Raw genomic sequence first — 15,513 nt, forward strand, 5'->3', positions numbered from 1 at the left:
GTAATTATTAGAAGGAAAAAAAAAACACAATTTCCTACTTTCTGGCTTTGTTTTTTAAACATCATGTAAAAATGGTAGTGTAACATTTTAAGTGCTCCACCAATATTTTAAAGTTTTAGTGGTATTTTAGGTTGATAAGGTTAGCTAAATGTAAATGACTGTGAATAAGTTTGTGTATGGTCGGTTAGGTTAGCTGCATTTAAAATACTGTAAAAAAAAAGTGTGAATGGTTGGTTAGTTCAGGTCAGCTTTATTAATCATACAATCATTATATAAAATAGTTTTATTAATGTAGCTGACCTAAATCAGTGAAACTTTGTGTTTGCAAGAATCAGCAACGTGTGAAAATCTAGCCTCAGAAACATTATAGCCTATTACGCTAATGAAATAAATCACTAGTACTACGGAGTGTGAAGAAACATTAAATAACTCATCTTATCAATGACTTATAACATCCACATGCAAACATCTTGTTACATGTATTCAATTAGGGTAAATTATTCTGTCTTGAGTAATGCAGTAATACAATTATAGCTTTGCCATTTTACAGGAGGATCATAAAAATGTCTGGAAGTAAACAAATGCATTATTAGACTTGAGGTTTCATTAGATAATTACCACCAAAGAACAATGTTTTGTGTTTGTAGTTTTGATTCTTCTAATCTCTACCAAGTGCTGTTTGGCTAGTTGTGGCAGAGATAGTGCAGTCATTAGTCATGTATGTTAGCCACGTAAGTGATGGATGTTACCCAAGTCATGTGAGTAGCAGTCTACAACTACAAACTGAGCTGTGACTGTTACATCCTTTTTTAAGTGTGGCTCTCAACATGGAGAGAATAGGGTTCAACATCAAGCTCATTAGACAATGAGGGGTGAAGCAGTGTGTAATGGAACAGTGATGTAAGGTATGTGGGAAACATCATTGCCCCTGAAAACCCACTGGTACACTTCAATGCCTGCAACATTTACCACTTGTGAGAATCGAGGTTTGACCCTGCCAATAGTTGATCTGGGATCACCTGATATTTAGCTGGAACTGCTATTTGCATCTCCTTATGTATTTCTGCAGTGTTTAAAATAATAATTTTTATTGTACTTTACACGTACCATCATTTTTGATACTTGGACATCACACATCTTCTAAGTGGAGTGGTAAAAAGAGCTTTGACTACATTTCAATGAACTCTGACAATCCAAAAGTTTTCAAATTACAGAGATCGGTGAATTCAGTCTAATGTGTGAATTTCTTGGGGCTAGATATTTTTTGTGCTATGTTTCACCACCATCATTCATAGTTTTCTCCATATCCATAAGGTTTACATTTATTGCAGGGTTGGAAAAAATCAGTTTTTTTTAAACCAAATAACCTGTTTTTTTTTTGTTTAATTCAGGTTTTTTTTTGTTGCTTAAATCAGCTTTTTTTATTACTTTAGTTATTTTGGTTCTCAGCATGTTCAAATGAAAGCCATACAACATCCCGCTTTCTGCCATTTATGTTGAACCAGAAAAGTCATAACATCAAAGAACTGGTCCAGCAAATGTGCACATCTGTCTACAATTCACTAATTAATTAAATTTTACACGAGTATTTATCTGAGTGTAATTTTCAATTTTTTCAGATAATTTAAATGATAAGATCTTGATTAGTATATAATTTTTTGTTCCTGTAAATAACAAGAAGAAAAATTAATGATCTAACTTTTGTTGCTATTAGAGTGGAATCAGACCTTTTGTTAAAATTTTTTAAGTTATTCTATTTAAAAATACATAATTAATTTTTTTTTTTTTAAATAAAAAGACTAGGTTTAAATATTGGTTAAAACTGTGGTTTTTACCATTGTGATTTAAACCGGCCAACTCTGCTTTATTGTATTTTCTTCTTTGTCAGTATTCATTAAGGTTAACCAAGGAATAATTTAGTTTTCACTATCACACATCTTAGATTGGTGCTGTTTTACAGAAGCTTGTCCCAGTTCAACACTGCTAGGAAGGAGTTTAGATCTTCCACTTTTAAGTAGTATAATTGTGTCACCATTATGAAATGCTTGTCTCCTATTTTCATTAGTTTTAAAAGCAGGAAACTCTTCCACCAAACCTCTTGACATGTTGATTTTTAAACATTTTTTAATATTCCTTATCCATGAGGAGTTAAAAAGCCTCATACTGAGGCCAGTAGAAGAGTGTGTGTTTTTTCCCTAAGATAGAGAAAACTGAATTCCTTTACATCTACACTTTTGTTTTCGCCGTTAGGAGGCAGTCTAAGTAATACCATGATGCAATATTCTATTACTGCCAAAAATTTCATGAAAAGAGGGAAAAGCAGGGAATTGAAAAGCTTGAAATTAAAAACTTTGAGAACAAAGGAAATCTGACGATAAATTAGTTTATCAACTGTTGCAATATCCGTGAAATCCCAACTGCAGATATCCCGGTTTAACAAACTTTGTTAACGACTAGCACAGACAAAGGAGTTCAATACCCAGAAGGAAAATACAAATGTCAATGAGAATAAATGCCAACATTTATTTATTCCAAATGTTATGGCTGCTATCAGGATGATAAAATTACTGTAGCACAAATAATTTTGATTACAATTGAAAACTGGAACTGTGAGTGTTGTCACACTTGACTGAGCACATTTTAATTGCACATAAACTAAACAGCTCGCTGCTAAATCGCTGGACCCCACAAATTAAACTAGTTCATCAAAACTAGTTGAGCAGCGGCGCTCCTGGAGTTTTGTGTTAACGAAAGCTTCTCATAACACTTGAGTTCGGCATGCCGTTCTTGCGCATAACCTATTATTTCTGCCTGCATGAGGATGGTCTTGCCCCTGCGCTATTTCAGGTCAAACATTTTCCGGTGATCAGCTGTGAATGCCGGGCAGCCGCTGAATGCACACAAGCGCTACCCTGCGGCGTTTCTTGAAACACACCCAGTTCATACAGCAGTAGGCAGGTACTGGATGTGTGTATTTGATAATCAATTTAATACAGTGTTGTTTGCATTAAGGCTCCATTCTCATCTACATCGAAACCTCTCACCATCTCTAATGACCCTTATGTTGATGAAATGTTACTCTATAATTATTCAATCAAACGGGATCCATTCTGTTAATAATAAGGTTAGTACATTCTCTTTTATCCAACGAAACTTTATAAATAATATAAAGTTACTTGTGCTTATATTTTTTTTAACTATGGTAGCAGGATGCCAGGCTAAGCTACATGCAGTTGTGGATGCATGCAGTTGCGAACAGAACTGTAAGAGTTGGCTGGTTCTGCCAGGACGTGCTAGTCCACCCTGCAGGGGTCGGTTCGCAGGCGCGGGGAGCTGCCAACCCGCCACCGCCGGCCCAGCCCGCCATCATGCAGCCCACCCAGGAGGCCCCGCCTCCCGCCTACGCCCGCAGCGCCCAGCAGCCAGCACTGCAGTCGCACATCAGCACTGCCGAGCTCCAGGTGAGGGCTGTTCCTGCTTCAGGGGTCCAACAATGTTCCACGATTGCAAATAACATGACATTGTACGAGTGGCCAGTAGTGGAGTCAGGTTCTAATCACATGCATGAGGTACTGAAGTGAGTCCTGAGTGTTCACAAACATTACCATGATCATCTGTAATGTAGGTATTTCCCACATAATTATTTTTTTAACACACATACATATATATATGTATAGATTGTATTAACTACTGTATTTATTGATTTTAAAATGTTGTGTAGTTGATTCCAACTCATAATTAAACGTTTAATCATGACTCATCTTATTATGGTCCATGATATTATACTTCCACACAACCTTTGAATAGTCCTTGAAAATACAACCAGATTTTTGTAAGAACCCTGCGTCTCCCTCCACACTACACTTTGCTGCCTCCTTTACCCCTATTCCTATTTTGAAATGTTTTTAAAATTTTGGCATACTAAAAAGACATAAATTATCTCTTTAAACATTAGAGGACATACTAAAAGTATTGTTGTGCCAACGGAAACACAATGATACTGAAACTACCCCGGAATATATTTGGTAAACTAAAATAGTCATAATAAAAAGTAATCAAAAGTTTTCAAATACCTAAGAAATCTGGCATTACAATGATTATAGTACATATTCTACTTGCGAATTCCAAACAGGCTCTGTAGTAGTGAGCGCTTTTAAACCTTCAGGGATGTGGTTCAATTCTTATCAGTGGAAAAACTTTTTCTTTACTTTTTTAATAACATTATAATATATATAATAATGTTGGATCAGCTCTGTAAGATTAAGGTTTGTTTTTAGGAAGTATTTACAGACTAATTTCAGTCATTAAGGCAAAAACAAATATGCAAACATATACTTAGTGTTATAATATGTGTTTTAAAATGTTTCAGGTTAATATTTTAGTAATGCCATAGAGCATACAGTAGACTCCCGATTATCCAGGGGCGGGTTATCCTGTTTGCGAGTTAACCATGTCATTTTTCACTTTTATAAATTATAAAAAACAAAAATAATTTTTAACTTTTTAATTTTGTGAGCGTACAGTGGCAACCGCACTTGTGTAGCATTAAATACAATGCATTGAATTAGTAATGCAACTCATTAATAATGTGACGTATCAAACAATATTTTACTCTTTCCTCAATAACTATTCGAATCCTTCATTCCATATTTATTTCCAACAATGCCCAAGTGTTCAGCAAAATTTTAAATTCCACCATCCTGCATGTTAGCAGCAGGTTTGGAAAGAAAAACCAGAAGCTTTCAGGGCTAGTTTATTTTGCACATACTAGGATGCGCTAGTGGCAAATCATGGCAGAAATGTAGTTGTTAAACAACATGTAGTTGGAAATTATGTATACTGGTTAAATAATCTTTCTAATAATATAAAATGTTAAGTTTATGCTTTTTTAAATCTTATTGTAATGCAAATATATCTCCTGTATCAATAACATTATTATTCACTCAGAAATGATGGTTGCGCCTACTTAGGAATGTTATGCTCAAGTCCTGTTTATGTGGTTCGTGAATTTTTAAATTTAATTTTAGACTGTTTGATCTCAAAATGTAATTCAACAATAATTTAAATGTACATAAAAAATATTTAGTCATATATATTAGTACAGTAAATTCATTTTAACGGGAGTAGGGGCTTGATTAAAATGGTAGTCAGCAAGCCTACTTACCTGTTTGGAAAACAAAATTGTTTTAATTAAAATACTATTTTTTGAAAAAGAACACATTTGATTAGCATTGTTTTGTTTGGCGCTCTTGTTTTACTGGATCAAACTAAGGTGTTACTTCGAGGGGCAAGTGTTACAGTGTTTGTCTAGATCAGTGATGGCCAACTGGCGGCCCGCGGGCCAGATCTGGCCCGTGGTAACGTTTTATGTGGCCTGCAAAAACTATCCGTCGAGACGAAAACAGACTTATGCAACGGCTGTACAATAGCTGGAAAATTTTAATTTAAAATACTGGCAAATACACAGTCGTTGCTACACTCATTCTGCTTTGCATTGGCTTACATTTCCTTACAAACTATACAAATGTCATAGCTCCAACCAAATTAATATTTTTATCGAACACAGCTGCCGAGTAAATATGAGAGGTTGACATATTGCGTGTGACAAAGAAGCGTAGCGGTTTACCGGTTGAGCCAGCGACCTTACGTATTTATTTGGAATGTCGAGAGAGCGCAGCACCATGACTCATATGGCATCAGAATAGCACGGTAACTCGCGGCACACAGATTATGTACTTGTTTACGTTTACGTTTTGCAAGTTATTTGATGTTGTAGTTAGTGTGAAATGTTTTCCAAATTTAGGAAAGTAGACTGTGAAAATCGTGTTTTCAAAGAAGAATGGAAACAAAATATTTGTTTATACTTAATAAGGACATGAAACCAGTGTTTAGTTTGCCTTCAAGTGCTAGCTATATTAAAAGAATACAATCTCAAACGGCACTTTTTATCATATCATCAACACAAATATGAAAATTGTTCAGGCGAGTCAAGAAAACATCTTGTTGAACAACTGAAAAAACAAATTTCTCAGCAAATGAGTGTATTCACCAGTGTGTCAAGAAACAAAGAAGCATGTCTTTTAGCTTCGTACGTTGTTAGCTACGAGCTAGCGAAAGCGAAAAAACCACTTAGTGATGGAAAATTCATCAAAAACTGTGCAGTAAGAATGGCAGAATCATTTAATAAAGGTAAGGTGGCAAAAGAGTTTAATTCTGTATCTCTGTCAAAACAAACTGTTACTAGGAGAGTTAAAGATATTAGCAATCAAATACTGACAAACCTGAAAGGTTCTATTTCTGACTGTTCGTATTTTTCGTTAGCTCTCGATGAAAGCACAGAAGTTACAGACACTAGTTAGTTGTTAATTTTTGTGAGAGCCGTCCAAAAAGATTTCACTATTACTGAAGAACTATTAAAAGTATGTTCTTTGCATAACACAACCAAAGGTGTAGATATTTTTAAGGAAGTTAACAATGCAGTTGAAGAACATGGAGGTTACGAGAAACTATCTTCAGTTGTCACAGACGGTGCTAAAGCAATGGTTGGAACATCATGTGGCTTTGTTGGACTTTTAAAACAAAAACAAGCTACCCTGCCAACTCTGCATTGCATTATACATCAGGAGGCATTGTGTGCCAAATCAGTAAGTGTGTCAGGCACAATGGCTACTGTTGCCAAGATCACCAATTTGATAAGAGGGGGAACCGTTCTTCAACTCACAGAAAATTTCTGTCATTTTTAGAAGAATTGGATTGTGCTTATGGTGATTTGTTATTACACACGGAAGTTAGATGGCTTTGTCGAGAACTGTGCCTAGTCAGATTTTTGAACTGCGGAATGAAATACTTTCCTTTTTGAGTGACAATGTTCCACACTCAACAGATATCCAGGAAGCACTGAAGAATGTTGATATCTTGAAAAATTTAGCTTTTTTCACAGATATCACCCAACATCTGAATATTTTGAATTTTCAGTTGCAGGGAAAAAATCAGACTGTTTTCGAGATGATGGGTTTCGTTGATGGATTTCGAAAAAAAAACTTCAAGTATTTAAGTCTGCACTGGAACAAAATGACCTCTTCCACTTTCCGAACTGTAAGAAGCTCTCTGGTGAAGAAATGGTTACTTTCTTGCAGTTCGTGGAAAATATTAACCAACTGGCTTCAAAATTCGACAGGAGATTTCAAGATTTTGAAACATTCCATCCTAGCATGGAACTATTCAACAATGCTTTGAAGTGTAACATTCAGTGTCAGCCAAGAGAATTGCAGCTAGAACTCTGTTAACTCCAGTGTGATCCCTCTGTTAAAATATCCACAGCAACTGGAGTAGAGTTTTGGAAACTACTTTCGCATGAACGTTATCCTTTGATTAGGAATTGGGCCCTGAAACTGTTTTAATTTTCTCAAGTACGTACATTTGTGAAGCAGCTTTTTCAGCATTGAAGCACATAAAATCAAAGAGTAGGAATAGACTTTCCGATGACGTGTTATCACATTTGCTTCGTGTGGCAACATCAAAAATAGATGTGGATTTTAAGTCGTTGGTGAACAGTGTCCAAAAGCCACAGTGCTCTCACTAAGTACTAGAAAACAAAAAAAAAAACAAAAATGATAAGTGTATTTATATAAGGTGTCTGTTTTTTAAGAAATTCTTAGAATTATTTTTCTCTATTTAGTCAATTGTAATAGAGTTCATAAGTAAAAGTAAACAGAACATACAAAACATGTGTTTTTTTAGAATTCCGTAAAATTGTAAAAATTATGTCAGTGCGTGGTTTGGCACTTGAGTGTACTTTGAATTGCTATGTGGCCCCTGAAGTCAACAAAATTGGCCATCACTGATCTAGATAGTATAGGTAAAAAAAAAAAATTTAATCAAACTATTTGTTTTTTGACATTGCATTATTCTTATTTTTCATTTATGGGTGACCATTGCTAATCATTACTCTGGATAATTGTGAGTGTACTGTAACTTCTAACGTGTGCAGAAACTTTATACATAGTATTAACTGTTAAAGTGAATTTTTACAAGGTAGCCATTATTTTAATAAAACTCCTTGGCGAAAATCAGGTCTAAAGCCAAGGTTTAGAATTTTTTTCAAGTCTCTTATGGTGGCAAGCATCATTTAAGATTCAGGCAGCGAATTCTAGCGGCAGGCACGGAAAGTGTGTGTGTGATTTGCATCCAGAAATGTTGGTATGTACTTAGAAACCAAATTTTTATTGATTAATATATTTATCACGCTCAACATTAAATAAATAATTATACGTTAAATATTGTGTCTCAGTTTTGTATTATAAGTTAATTTGCAACATGAACAACATGAACAACATGAACAACATGAGAACGGATGAATAATCTTGTTACCCAGGTTAGATGTTTACACATCACTGGCGAGTACTAAAAGACCAGCTCAGGTTTTTTTTTGAAGTGAAACTTCTAATGCGACTTCCAACAAGGTTGCGTTAAACGTTTAACGCTACCATGGAGGGGGTATGAAAGCACTGTTGCGTTAAACGTTCAACGCTCCTGGGGAGGGGGAATAGAAAGAAACAGCGAGAGTGAATGCGTGGCACTCGAACGCATGCGCGAGCATTAGCAACGAGTAGCGTCCAATATTCCAACTGTGCCGGAAATTAGGTTTTTCAACACCTTTTTTAATTTTTACTATAATTTTAAATTATTTTTGGAAATTTTATTTGCTATATAATTTGGTTACTAAAGGGCGATTTACACTTTGTTAGGCTGGTGTTCTCTACATAGTTAAACTTTGTGCCAGTAGACTGAAGCACCTTTCTCAGAGACCTATCTGATCTTTTGCAAATCTAAGACTTCGTTGGCAGCCCATTTGACATTTCTCCCGCTTGCAGGCACGTCCCAGGCCTGTAACATTACTTCCCTTCATGACTAAAACTTCATACAACAGCTCTGGACGAGTTGTTACCATTTCTCAGAGACGAGCTGACCATAGCCTTTACCGTCACGAATACGTCTTAGGTTCTCTCCTCGAAAGTCACATCATGGACGCTCGTTCCCAGCGTCGTTGCGTTTTTGCCCACCCCCTCCCCTCTCGGTTCTAAGAATTTAGCCCCGGAGCATTGACCGGTCGTGAACCTCGCCAAGAGTTGACCGACTCCAAGGACGACTGGCAAAAAAAAATGTGTGTGCAAAGATGGACCACACACAACATCTAGCGGCGGACATAGTAACTTCTTCTCGTGTCACGAGCCCGTGGAGCTGACCCCCACGACATCTGGTGACAAATTTACTAACCTCCCGGCTACAAGTCTCACTCGGGGATTTTCGGAACCTTTCGGACCAGGTGTATCAGTCTCCCCCTGCACTTTTGATTGAACATTTACTTTTAATTACGAGACGCGGTTCTTCGCTAGACACTTCACGTCGCGACTGCAGACTGACCGTTTGTGATTATCGGCGTATCGACGAGATACACTACTGTACTTCCATCTGGCCGCAACCGACGATGTAGTCACTTAAATAAGGGATGCTATCCCTGTAATCATTTTTTAAGTAATTTAGTCAGTCTGCATAGTACAACGAATAGTAGTTATTTTCTTTTAAATAATTTCTTTTTGAAATGGTGGAAACGTCCGCGCCCAGCCGCGTATTCGTGGGCTCCAGTTCCGGACTGGCGACGCATCGGAAAATAGAAGCCATCTTCCCTGTCTGGTGAGTTACGATCCGCGACATTCCCCAACCTCCCCTTAACTTTTGCGGGCATTTTCTGCCCAGTTTGCTGTCTGTGTACTATTTCTGATCAGTTTTGATTCGGACTGTTCCAGACAGGGTCCGAGAGCCGGACACCGAATTGGCATTTTAACCACCCTTCCTCAACCACACACAGGTGCCCTGGCATCATGTTCCCGATTGATCTCCGGGAAAAGACGCCCCGACCTCCGGTGCTACTGTATGTTTTAACCTTTTCTGAACTTTCTTAACCTACGCCATCAGACGAAGTTCATTAGATAAACATCATTTCTGGACTTTAAGAATATATACTGGGATGGTTTAAACATATTTGTATTTTTTTTATTGGTTTATGTATTTTTTTAATGAAACCTTTTTATAATTTAATTTAGGGCCGGCCCATATTTTTTCTTCTTTCTGAATATACCTGAGATCTGTTTAAGTACGTAATTAATATTGTATGTTAATATTTGTGTTAATATCTGTTATAAGTTTCCTAATTATGGAGTAATTATATTCAGATGGAATCACACCTTGTTTCTGTTCATTTCTAATATCATTGTGAAACCTTAAAGATCCACCCAGCACACAACGCAAGAAGGAGAGAGCGAGAAAGATACACAAAGGTAGAAAGTAGGAGAGAGAAAGAGAGTGAGTCGGTAGATCCCAAGCACATGCGCGTGGTATTCTTGCTATGCATTGTAAGCAATGTTAATAAAGTTTGTCTTAAAGAAACAATATGATTTCACTAAAAATCAATTTCTACCCCTTCCTATTTTCATTTCCACATTACGAAGTTTCACTTCTTCTGCGCGGAGGGACTCCACGCACTATTTTTTTTTTTTCACTTTGTAATGGTTCTGATGTTTATGAACAGACAAGCATGTAATCTGAAGTAACAGCTATGCCAGGATTCAATGAGAACATGTTGAACCATAAAAATAAATGGATTACACTTAAAGTTAAAAATTTTAATGCCAATGCGAGTTTAAAAAAAATTTGCAGAAAATTTGAGGGAATTATACGGAAAGTGTTTTGTAAAATATAATAAAACTAAGGAAAAAATTAATAATTGTGCCCCATTCCTGAAACATTTTTTTCCAGTACAGAACCTAGAATATATTTGATGAAATCTAGTAAAAAAATAAAACAAATGTAAGAATTAATTTCATTTTCAAATTGATGGCTGTTATTAGTTGTCTAACAATGTAAAATGATATTAGTAAATGTATTTGGAAAATATAATTTAAACTTCTTTTTTTGTTTGTTTGCTTGATCTTTAAGCAGTATGTTTTATCTATAGTCAGAGAATTTTAACATAGATTTTACATTCAGTATATTTAGTGTCCCTTTGCACAATTTAGCTTTTGAAAATTATTACATGGTGCCTTTAAACAATTTTATGGTCTTTTACTTTCAGTTTTACAATTTTTTTAAACTTTTGTGCCCAGCAGTAGCCTTTGTATCAACACACCCCACAATAATTTATGGCTCTTAAATTGGTTTATTAAAAGAGAATAGCATCTTAAATATAATCATAAAATTTAAACTGGGTACTAAAATGAGTGGTTCTTACAGAAAACTTTTTCTGTGACTGAGAAAAATTGATTATGAGCTGATTGGGGTGGATGTGTGTGGCTGCTGTAGTTATTTAACTTTGGGCCATAAGTTTAACTGTTACTTATTGCTACTTCAGTTTGCCATGAGTACAAAGTCAGTTGTTTGATTTGCCCAGCAATTTCCATCTTCGTGAAAACAGAACCTCCAAGATTATAGTGGACTTCGAGCCACCTGGGTTCCTCTGTGCTAGTAATTGGAGTTGTGCAAGACCACAACCTCCACCTCTTGATCATAATGCCTCTGCAAGCATGGCCCCAGAGTTCTTCTATAATCACGTACTTCCCTCTGATCTGGCAACAAATTAAAAACCTTTGTGAGTGTTACTTTCATTTGCAAACTAATGCATAACTTTGTTAGGAAATTTAATTTTTATTCAATAAATTATTTTGTTATGTTTGTGCTTTCCATGTTCTCAAAAAAGGAATTGAAGGTTAGCAGGATTTATTCATTTTTAAATTTTTTGGGTTTGAATTTGTAGTGTAGAAATTGTATCATTAGTAGTGGCATGTTTGTTAGTATTTGTTAAAAAAAAATGTTTTTATGCAGTACAGTGATAGTGAAAGTAGTACACTCTCTAGCATTTAGAAACTATGTACAGAACCTTAATTTGTGGGTGTTTAACATCATTGCTAGATACACTGACTTAATGTCTCACACTTTGATTATTAATTTTTTATGGTTACTTTAATTACAGGTCTATTTTTTTTAATTACAACCTGATACTTCCCTTGCATTTGTTGTACTGTCACAAAACTTTCAACACACATCCACTTAGTTTAATATAGTGGGTGTAAAATGTCACTTATGTCTTCTGATCAGAGGTATACACACACAGAACAATCTCTCATTCCCATCGAAAATGGAAAGAATGTGTTATGCTGTGGTAATTAACTGTTAATTCCACAACAAAATGCCAGCTGTGACCCTAATGACACCCATTTTTGACAAATTAGCAGCTCAGTGATGGAAGCCACAATGTTCATACTGCGCAGCTTGTGCGTGCAGATATCATCATCATTATATTATGTATCATCATGGCAGGCTTGATAGGCTACAGCTAGGGACAAGATTATATGGTGAATTGCGATAAAACCGAAAAGCATGCCAATACACCATATAACACTGAAATGCTAGTTAATACACCATAAAGCACCAACATTCAACAAAAATAATTAAATTAATTAGCATATTTAATCAAAACTCAACTCATATGTTAAAAATGTAATAATTAATATATTTAATTCAATGAATATAAATATTAAGCATGGTGTTAGTACCAAAATGTATGTACTAAATATACTGAAATTTATTTTTATATTGCAACTGTCATTAATAACTAATAACAACGTTGGTATAGTTTTCAAATGCACATATACTTGCTGGTTTGTTTGTTATGTTCCCAGTAGTTCGAAATGCTTATTACAAATTATTATATTGTAAAAGTGCATCATGTATCAGTCAAAATGACACTGTTTTGGTAAAGTAGTATCATTAAACAAGTAAGTCTCATATTTGTTGAAAATGGTGCTACCTTTATGAATAAACAGATTTCGTAAAAATATAAAAACAATATCTAAATCTCACGTTTTAAAAACAAAATCTGCCTAAAAATAAAACCATAAAATCTTGTCTCTAACCATAGCTATTCACAATACCATACCAACAATACCACCATAGCTATTCACAATCCTGCGACATAGGGCAACCACGACATTAACTTTGTCAATGACACTGGCATTGCCTCACTTCCGCTACAGTTTTGGGGCCAATCTTTCAGGAGTTTATCCTCATATGTTTAATCTTTTATGTTTGATTTAAAAAAAAAATAAAAAAATAAGAGGTTTTTAGAATTTATAATACAATGAAATAAATAATTTATTTCAATTACTGTGTAGAAATGATTCACTTCATTAAAACAACTATGTTATGTGACTGTATATACATTGGTCTTGTACGCTTTTTCGTTTATGACTTGGGTATAAAGATTCTGGAAATTACATCGAAAATATATTTAGATAATGGTAGACAGTTTTGAAACATGTGTAAAACATTACAATGTCGAACATAAATGCAATCAATATATATGAACAAAATATTTTTATTGTCTAACTTGTTAACTTTTCTGGAGGTGCTATTCATATTAGTTTTGTTTTAATCAGATAGTAAAATTGTTTGGTTTTTTCCTGCAGTCATATTGTCTATCACGCAATTGTTATCTTCTTTCTGTTTCCGTGGATATTAACTTTCTTAGACCTCTTGTCGGTAAAAGTATTTATTATTTTTCAAGCTGAAACATGCGCACATACATAGAAGGTAATGGAATGGTTGATTTTAAATTGTGTTTTCTTTGAAATTTTTATCTTCCTTTTTATGAATACCATGAACTAAATAAAAATCATAGCAATAAATAATTACACAATATTAGCTTTAAATTACTAATGATGGAGTAAAATAGGTACCCTAGTATTGTCATCAAAATTTAAACACTCAAATGATTTCTCATGTAATTTGTTTGCATTGTAGTTTCTGAACAGGCCATTTGGCAACTTTCTTGAGGAAATAATTTCTGGGTTGCATCATGGTATTCTGAAAATCGATTTAGACTGGCCTGTAGACTAAATACTTTTTTAAAGTATGTAATTGAGTTTAATCTGTAAAAATATGGGAGTGTGGAGCATAATTGTGTGGATGAGTCTTTGCCTTGATTGCGAAAAATGCTTGCATTCATCTTCAAGCTGAATACAGTTTCTGTATTTTCAAGTATGCCAATAACCTATGTCCCTCTAATATGTTAATTCAGGGAATTTGAGAGTAATCTTGAAAAACCTGGAAATGTCTGGGAAGACTTAAAAAATGCAGAAAAAACAATTGCTGAAGTTTTAAAAATTTAATCTATAGTACAGTGTTCATAAACTAATTTTCTTTAGAAATATAAATTTTTTTACTGCAAATACTGTATCCATGGGTGGCAACTAAATAACTAGGACTAAAAGATGAATCAGTATTACCAGCTGTGCCTACCTGGAGAGACAGCCGCGGACAGCGTGGGTTTTTGCATGTCAATTACTGTTTGACATTATCCAGCTGTATTTCACAATATTGCTTATTGTTTAAACAATAACCATACCAGTGGCAGATACAAGAATCCTTTTGGGAATAAATAAATATATATTTATGCATAATTTGTGTATTAAAAAAAATTGTGTCATTAATATTTTCAACATTTACATTATCATTCTCTACATGCAACACTGTCTTCATGGTGTGTGATTCCAGGTGTAACAACTCACCTTGAATCACCCAAATAACATACTGCCTTCACTGAAATCTTGCATGTTTTTTCATAACATTTGGGGGGTGGGGAGGTGGATCCTTCCAGCCCCTTCCTTTTACATCTGCCATGGAACCATACTGTGTATTGCAAAAATAAGAAAATTATTATAAGGTTAAAAGTTATAAATGTTACACTTATATGTATACACAAACCTACAATAAGGTTTTGTGTGATAGTGATACATATTGTGAAAATGTAAAAACTGCTACAAATAGTAATTAACATGTAAAACTCTATACTGGCTCACAGCTAGGTCTCCAGGTAGGTACTATCATACTGTAGAAAAGTAAACAAATGTAACAAACATTTTTGTTTTAAACAACTGAAGCCTTTTTAGTTTGGTGTCCTCATTTATTTAACATAACTGCTATTTAATTTTTAGAAATGACTGAACATTTATCATTAGTTTTTGCAAGGGAAACCAGGAAAAGTTAAGGAAATGTGATCCTGAAATCCAGAAATAACTGTGTGAGCTAAAGTGTTGTGCGGTACAAGTGTGTACCAGTTGGTTGGCCGTGGGGCGAGAGCGTGACGGCCGCGTGTGTGTTTGCCCGCAGCGCCGCCAGGAGGAACTGGAGAGGAAGGCCCAGGAGCTCGCTCGCCGCGAAGAGGAGCTCAAGAACTCCCCCTACAATGGTAACAGCAAACCCCTCCCACGTCTGCTGGGTCACCAACATCGTTGTGGAATTCTCCCCAAAGGGTTTCCTTAGTTCGTGAAGGTGTTAAAATGGGAAAACGCTTGTGCTAACACAGCAACAGTGATGCTTGGAGCAGGTGTGAGGTGAAGCAAGGGGCTAGAAACTAAGGGCTCGGGGGCAAATTATTTTGTAATTGCCATTACTTGTTAA

General features: G+C 35.3%; 1 protein-coding gene across 1 annotated transcript in view; it reads left to right on the top strand.

Moving 5' to 3' along the window:
- LOC134527526 (secretory carrier-associated membrane protein 1) overlaps positions 1–15,513 on the top strand; it is a 68,770-nt gene that overhangs the window by 21,882 nt on the left and 31,375 nt on the right. Inside the window, exons 3-4 of the mRNA XM_063360271.1 lie at positions 3,324–3,461; positions 15,223–15,301. Of these exons, the coding sequence (XP_063216341.1) occupies positions 3,324–3,461; positions 15,223–15,301 (217 nt within the window). The remainder of the gene's footprint in view (positions 1–3,323; positions 3,462–15,222; positions 15,302–15,513) is intronic.

Source organism: Bacillus rossius, chromosome 1 (assembly GCF_032445375.1).
Source record: "Bacillus rossius redtenbacheri isolate Brsri chromosome 1, Brsri_v3, whole genome shotgun sequence".
In the NCBI taxonomy this organism is placed as follows: Eukaryota; Metazoa; Arthropoda; class Insecta; order Phasmatodea; family Bacillidae; genus Bacillus; species Bacillus rossius.